Below are 7,913 nucleotides of genomic sequence, written 5' to 3'. Positions count from 1 at the left end.
GCGGATCTCTGTGAGTTCGAGACCAGCCTGGTCTACAGAGCTAGTTCCAGGACAGGCTCCAAAGCCACAGAGAAACCCTATCTCGAAAAAACAAAAAAACAAAAAACAAAAAAAACAAAAATATAGATATATAGTGTATATAGGGGTATATAAAAATATAGGTATATAGTGTATATATAAATATATAAAATATAGATATACAGTGTATATATAGGAACATATAAAATATAGATATATAGTGTATATAGATATATAAAATATAGATATATAGTGTATATATAGGGATATATAAAATATAGTTATATATAGTATATATAGGGGTATATATAAATATATATGTAGTATATATAGGGATATATAAAATATAAACATATAGTGTATATATAGGGATATATATAAAATATAGATATATAGTGTATATATAGGGACACACACACACACACACACATATATATATATAAAATATAGAGTGTCGGGAAGCAGTCATTTGGATTGCTATCTAAGGGGTATTGAGACCAGGTCTAACTGCAAAGGTGGACAGAGTTCCCATGAGTGAGGCAGAGAAGTAAGATCCAAGAGTCTGCAATTCCTAGCGTCCCAGGAATTCAGAGAGGATCTAATTAAGTAGGCACAGGTTGTCCTGTGCATCATCATGCAAGAACAAGGGCCAAGAACTCTGATCCTGAGAGAGCCGTGGTTGCCTGGTACCAGGACTTGATGAGATCAAAAGGCAAGAGATGAGTCCTCACTAGTGGGAAATGGCCAGAGGTGGGGAAGAGGTGGCTCACCAATCATGCTGGTGTTGGATGGAGGGGCCCAGTGATCTGTTAGTTGGAGAAGCAAGGCTGTTGTATGTGGACTAGTTTCCGGGGTCCAAGCTCACCTCAGGGTTCTGGGAGGACCTGCTAAGTCTCATGGCACCAATGTTATAATTTAAAACCCGCTGTGAAGAGAAGTCACACCAGACAACAGAGCTCAATAGGAGGTTTATTGGAAGAGGAGAGACAAGGGGCAGAGAAGGGGACAACAGAGAGGGGCAGAGACCAGTCCCTGGGGACAACAGTGGCAGGAGAGAAAGAGGGAGGGAGGGGGATGAGAGACTGGAGGTGGCCAAGGTCCACCTTTTAAAAGGGAACATAGTGAACATACAAAGGCGGTGCTCTTAGTGGTTGCAGCTGAGGACGTATCCTGTCAGGACCCCAAGGGCAGGCCAGTACAGATGCCTGAATGACATAAAAAAGATGGTTATACCCTTTTGTTTTGTTTCTTGAGACAGGGTTTCTCTGTAACTTTGGAGCCTGTCCTGGAACTCGCTCTGTTGACCAGGCTGGCCTTGAACTCACAGAGATCCACCTGTCTCTGCCTCCCTCCTGAATGCTGGGATTTAAAGGCGTGCACCACCACTGCCTGGCTGGTTATAACATTTTAATGGAACGATAAAAGGCAAAAGTCTGGTGGGCGGTGGTGACCCATGCCTTTAATCCCAGCACTCAGGAGGCAGAGGCAGGCGGATCTCTGTGAGTTTGAGGCCAGCCTGGTCTACAGAACGAGTTCCAGGACAGGCTCCAAAGTTGCAGAGAAACCCTCTCAAAAAACAAAACAAATAAACAAAAAGCCAAAGTCGGGCAGGCACACAGCTCAGCCTCCCAGTGATGAAGAGACAGGCAGATTGGTCAGACTTGAAAAGCCCTGTTTTATATCCACACACCTTTGTTTTGTGATGACCACACAATATCCATAAGTTTTAAATTTATTTTGAGATATTTTGTAACCTAGACTAGCTTCTGTCTTGCAGGGAGTCTCCTGTCTTTGCCTATGCTGGGATTACAGGTGGTGATCACCACACTGTTCACTCTCCCTCCCTCCCTCCCTCCCCTCTCTCCCTTTCCCTCCCCTCTCTCCCTTTCCCTCCCCTTCTCTCTCCCTCCTTCCCTCCCTCCCTCCCCCCCTTTCTCTCCTAACATTCATTTGATTATTTTATGGGTATGGATGTTTTGTCTGCATGTATGTCTGTGCACCTTGTGGGAGCCTAGCCCAAGAAGGCTAGAGGAGGGCACCGAGTCCCCTAAAACTGCATCTTACAGACACTTGTCAGCTGCCTGTGGGTGCTGGGAACTGAACCCATGTCCTCTGAAAGAGCAGCCCATGCTCTTAATGACTGAGCCATTCATGTGTCTTTTTTGTAATCACTAAAAAAAAAACAAAACCCAAACAAAACGTATGTATGTTGTGTGGGCACATTAGGAGGTCAAGGGACAGGAGTCAATTTCACCTCCACTCTGTGGTCCTGGGGACTGAGCTCAGGCCACCAGGCTTGGTGGTAAGCTACTGTCCCTGCATCTCACCCTCCCCATCCTTCTAACTTTGAAACGGTTTCACTAGGTGAACTTGGCTGGCCGTGAGTCTGAGACTCTCCTATGCTTCATCCCCCAATGTAGTCTCAGACAGTTTGTCCAGGATGTTGATAGTCTCCAAGTTAGTTGGTAAGCTTTGTCTGGGGTAAGGGGGGTTGAGACAGGGTCTCTCATGGATCTCTGGCCAGTCTCAAACTGGTTATCTTCCTGTCTCAGCCTCCTGAGTGCTAGGATCACAGGTGCACATCACTATAGCAGGCTACTGGTAAGGTTTTGTTGTTTCTCTTTATTTATTTGGTTGGCTTTGGTTTTATGAGACAGGATCTTACTATGTAACCCTGGCTATCCTGGGACTTGCTCTGTAGACTCGGCTGGTCTCGAACTCGTAAAGCTCCTCTTAAGTGCTAAGATTAAAAGAATGTAAATGTAAACCAACTTGATTTACAGAGTGAGTTCCAGAACAGCTAGGGCTGTTACACAGAGAAACCCTGTCTTACAAAGGTATGGTCATGTGCCACCATGCCCAGCCCTGTTGTTTTCTTTTCTTTTTCTTTTTTTGTTTTGTTTTGCTTTTTTATTTTTATTTTTTCGAGACAGGGTTTCTCTGTAGCTTTGGTTCCTGTCCTGGAACTAGCTCTTGTAGACCAGGCTGGCCTCGAACCCACAGAGATCCACCTGCCTCTGCCACCCGAGTGCTGGGATTAAAGGAGTGTGCCACCACCGCCCAGCTGTTTTGCTTATTTAGAAAGAGTCTCACGTAGCTCAGGCTGGCCTCAAATGTCTTGTGTGACCAAGAATAACGAATAATCATGAGTTCCTCATCCTTCTGCCTTTATTTACTTCCCAAGTGTTGAGATTACAAGGGCATGCTACTATACCTAGCCTTAATGAGCTTTTTATCACGGTTTAGATCATACAGCACAATCTGGTCTGGTGGTGTAATCCTATCTATTTCAGAGGTGGAGCGGCAAGGGAATTGACAGTTCAAGGCCAGTCTGAACTACTTAGGGGTGTAGGTCAGAGATGGAGCACTTGCTTAACATGCAGAAGGCTGTTCGTTCAATCCCCAGGAATAGTTCCAAACCTAAACAACAAAACTATCTCACATAGAACCGGCCCTTTTAGGAGCAGGTGCGATGTCTCAGTGGTAAAGATGCTTGCTGCCGATACTGACAGCCTGAGCCAGTCTTTGGACCCACTCGGCGGAGAGGACTGACTCCCGCAAGTTGTCCTCTGACTTTAGCATGATTACTGCAGCATCTACATACACACACACATCTGCAAATAAATAAATGTAAAAAGAAGTGAGCATTTTAATTCTCGTTAGGCTGGTTCAATGACATTAAGCACATTCTTGCGAAACTTCTGTCCTGTCCTCATTAAACATCAACTTCCCTGTTTGTCCTCTCCACGCCTCCAGGAACCTCTGTTGCCTTTCTGTCTCTGTGTTTAGATCAGCAAGTTTTTAGAAATGGATATTTAAGCATGCCAGTTCTCCTGAGCCTTCAATGGCTCCTACTGGCATTGGGCTAGGTCAGAAGGAATAGCAGAAAATCTTGGACAAGTCACCTGGGAAGTAGGTGTTAGACTCCTGGCTCTGGATGTGGGGATATCTCAGGCTTTGGGTTAGGGGGTGCACTGTGGCTGTGCAGTCTACGGTGGAGGAGGGAGAATCTTGGCAGCAGGTACCTTGGCTCAGGGAGGTGTATTTCTGGGTCAAAGTGAAGCTGTGTGGTCTGGTACAGGGAGGGAAGAGCAGGAGCTGGGGTGACCCAGGGTCACACAACCTTCATTCTATACAGACATTCAGGTCCTGGGGAGACCAAGCTATAGCTGGCACTGTGTTTGAAGCTGGCTGCCAAATCCTGGGGTTCTGGTCTGCTGTCCTCACAGGGAGGGAAGCTGCTGGGGCAACTCTGGATTGCCTCAGGAGAAGGAGAATTCGGAGCCCAGTGTCACAAGGTGCTCAGCTGTCTGCTGCCCTCAACTTGCTTCAGGCTCCATCCTATGTCTGCCTGGAGGTCCAATGCAGCTGCAGCAGCTACATGTATGTTCAGGCCACTGCTCGGCGCAGTCGCTGCATCGCTCGGCAAGAGGATACTACCACACTCCGAGGCTTCCTTCAGAGCTCACACTTACAAAGCTGGGCTACTGCCTGAGTCTTCCAGGATGAAAGGCAAAGACACAAAGGGGCAAAGTGGCCACCGACTTTCTTCCTTCGCTTCTGAGAAAAGGTAGCTCCAGTGCAGCCTGGCGATTCTGCATTGTATTTACGTGTATTTTGATTCTTTTTTTTTTTTTTTTTTTTTTTTTTTTGTTTTTCGAGACAGGGTTTCCCTGTGGCTTTGGAGCCTGTCCTGGAACTAGCTCTGTAGACCAGGCTGGTCTCGAACTCACAGAGATCCACCTGCCTCTGCCTCCCGAGTGGTGGGATTAAAGGCGTGCACCACCACCGCCCGGCTTGTATTTTGATTCTTAAAATGACATTTGAGCCAGACAGTGGTGGTGCATGCCTTTAATCCCAGCGCTAGGGAGGCAGAGGCAGGTGGATCTCTGTGAGTTCGAGGCCAGCCTGGTCTACAAGAGCTAGTTCCAGCATAGGCTCCAAAGCTACACAGAGAAGCCCTGTCTCAAAAACTACAAGATTACATTTGGACACAAGGGAGGCAGAAGCAGAGGGATCTCTGTGAGTTTGAGACCAGCCTGGTCTACAGAGTGAGTTCCAGGTCAGTCAGGTCTACACAGTGAGGTCCTGTCTCGACAACAACAAAATACAAATTTGCTTATTCGAATGTATGTGTGGGGAGCATGCCACTTTGTAGGTATGGAGGTCAGAGGATAATCTGTAGGGTTCAGTCCTCTCCTTCTATCGTAGGGACTCTAGGGATTGAACTCAGGTCATTAGGCTTGGTGGCAGGCACCTCTACCTACTGAGCCATTCTGAGATGGGGTCTTGCTGTGCTGAACTCCTGAGTTTAACGGCTCTTCCTGCTTCAGCTTTCTGAGTAACTAAGATTGTGGACATGTTCCATCAATACAGGCTCCTGACCTACATTTACTTTCTCATTTTAAAAGATTTATTTGATGTATTTGGGCTTGCATTTATGTCAGTGCATCACAAACGTGGTTGTACCTGCAGAGGCCAGAGGAGGGCGTCCCACCTCCAGGGACTGGAGTCACGTAAGGCCGTGAACCACCATGTGGGTGGCAGGAAGGAGATCTAGGCCCTCTGGAAGAGCCGTCAGTGCTCTGCTGAGTCAGCTCAGCAGCCCCTCACTCTGGCTACTCTTATGAAAAATTTCATCAGAACATAGAGCCTACACATTTGCATACCATAAAAAAGAAACCGTGTGTGTGTGATAATAATTCTATAATTTCCATTTTACTAATGCAAAATAGGGGGACAGAGAAGTTAAATCACATGGTGACGTTTACAAAGCCAGTGACATTTTGAGACGATGATGCTAAGGCTGAGTGGCAATGATAATCCTTCAGTCTACTGACTCAGTTTGAAAATTGAGGTGTGGGAGGCTGGAGAGATGGCTCAGTGGTTAAGAGCACTGGCTGCTCTTCCAGAGGACCCAGGTTCTATCCCCAGCACACACATGGCAGCTCATAACTGTCTGTAACTCCTGTTCCAGGGGAACTTACACCCTTACAGACATACATGCAGGCAAAATACCAATGCACATGAAATACAAATAAATAATTAAAAAAGATTTATTAAAGAAGAAAAGAAAAAAAATTGAGGTGTGATTGGGTGTGGTGACAAATGTCTTTAATCCCAGCACTTGGGAGGCAGAGGCAAGCACAGATCTCCGAGTTTGAGGTTGGCCTGGTCTACATAGGGAGTCCAGGACAGCCAGGGCTACATAGTTTGTCTCACAAACAACGAAATAAAACAAAAGGCAGCTAACAGTAAAAGACTAGCATCAACCTGTGTGGTCACCACACAGTTCACATGCATGCACCCCTTTATGTATGCGCGGTTCCACACATGCTTTGACACATACAGCCAGAATTTGCCCTCTTAGGCCAGAGAAACGGTCTTGGGGACCCGACCTTTATGTGAATAGGCGCGGCTTTCTTTTCCCACTCTTCCTTCAATTTTGCAGATATAGGCCATATTCACAGTATTTTCCAAACAGGCAGGCAGGCAGGGAGTGAGGGCCTGGGAGACTGGGGGCTGGGCAGAGTGCTCTTACTACCAAGGCTGCGGTATGTAGACAGCGTGTTTGTGTTGTATGAGCGTGGATATCTAGACAGTATGCTGGATGAGGTAGGTGAATGTAGGGTGAGGGGGTCACTGTATGAACCCTGGAGGCGGGAGGGGGGAGGGGGAGGGTGCGGGGCTCTGAAGTTAAAAGTGTATATTACTTTTCCAAAGGACCTGGACTCGGTTTCCAGGACCAGGGTTAGAGGACTCACAGCTGCCTGTAACTCCAGCTGGCTCAAAAGGCACTTTCACAATTGCCCAAACCACATATACATAAATAATAATAAATGTTAAAAAAAAAAAAACAATCCTGGCCCAACTCATTGCTCTGACGTAATCCAGACTGTTCGGATCTTTGACCTTGTCAGCATTTCTCCATGGCTGAGGCTGGTTCAAGAAGCCAGAGGCCAGGGCAGAACACATAACACAGAGGAGGGTGGTACCGGAAGCTGGACGCAGCCGGAGGAGCCTCGGTTATTGTGGGACTCTCCTCTCAAGGAGTCATAGATGCCCTTAGCTGGGAGAGAACCCAGGGCCGTCGTTCCTGGTACCTGTGGGCACTGCCTTCGAGCCATGTCCCCAGCGCGGTTTCTCTGGGAGCTAACAAACTGCCTCCCCTCTTCCATCCATCTCCCAAGAGTGACTTGCATGGCATCTTGGTCAAAGGACAAAGACCACTCCAGTTCAGAAGCCCTTGGATTCAAGTTTTTTCGTTTTTATTTTTTTTTGTTCTTTTTAATGTCATGCAATATTTCACAGTCCCAAGCCCACGTTTTCAAACAAGATAGGAAAAAAAGAAAAAAAGTTTTTAAAAAGATAAAGGAAAAAAAAGAAGCAAGGGTGGTGGTGGTAAATTTTTCCTTTTTTTTTCCCTTTTGTTATTTCAAGCAGGACCAAATGTCAGAAAAAAAAACTGTTTTTCCTCAATTTTTTTTGTCCTTTTAAAAACTGTTAGTGTTATTTTTTTGTAGTTGATCTCTGCAGGCAGTAATAAGTTTGGCGTGGCCCGCAAGCACTCCCGTGGGTCTGAGAAGTGTGTGGGGCGTGCAGCCGTCCCTCCGGCTCGCAGCCACCTTGGTTTCGTTCACCGGGAAAAAGAAAGATTCAATTGAGATGATAAAACTCATCAATAGAAGCTATTTTTGTTTTTCTCCCCGGTTTTCTTTTTTAAAAACGTTATTGTTTATCATTTGCTGTGCGCCCGCTATACGCGGGCGCTGCGGGGAGGCGGGGCGGCTTAGCACCAGTCGTCCTCGCTCTCGCTGTAGGCGTCGTGCGCGCCCCTGCGGGCTGTGCGCGGCCGCGGCGCGCCGTGCCCCGCGTAGTAGCCGTTGGGCAGCCTG

General features: G+C 46.8%; 1 protein-coding gene across 1 annotated transcript in view; it reads right to left on the bottom strand.

Moving 5' to 3' along the window:
• Nucleotides 1–7,264: 7,264 nt before the first annotated feature.
• Nucleotides 7,265–7,913, bottom strand: part of Cacna1a (calcium voltage-gated channel subunit alpha1 A) — a 243,021-nt gene continuing 242,372 nt past the window's right edge. Inside the window, 1 exon segment of the mRNA XM_026777920.1 lies at nucleotides 7,265–7,910. Within this exon segment, the coding sequence (XP_026633721.1) occupies nucleotides 7,808–7,910 (103 nt within the window). The 3' untranslated portion in view covers nucleotides 7,265–7,807.

The sequence above is a fragment of the Microtus ochrogaster genome, unplaced genomic scaffold (assembly GCF_000317375.1).
Source record: "Microtus ochrogaster isolate Prairie Vole_2 unplaced genomic scaffold, MicOch1.0 UNK90, whole genome shotgun sequence".
Taxonomy (NCBI): domain Eukaryota; kingdom Metazoa; phylum Chordata; class Mammalia; order Rodentia; family Cricetidae; genus Microtus; species Microtus ochrogaster.
Note: the sequence above shows the minus strand (reverse complement) of the source record. Positions and strands in the feature narration are given on the sequence as shown.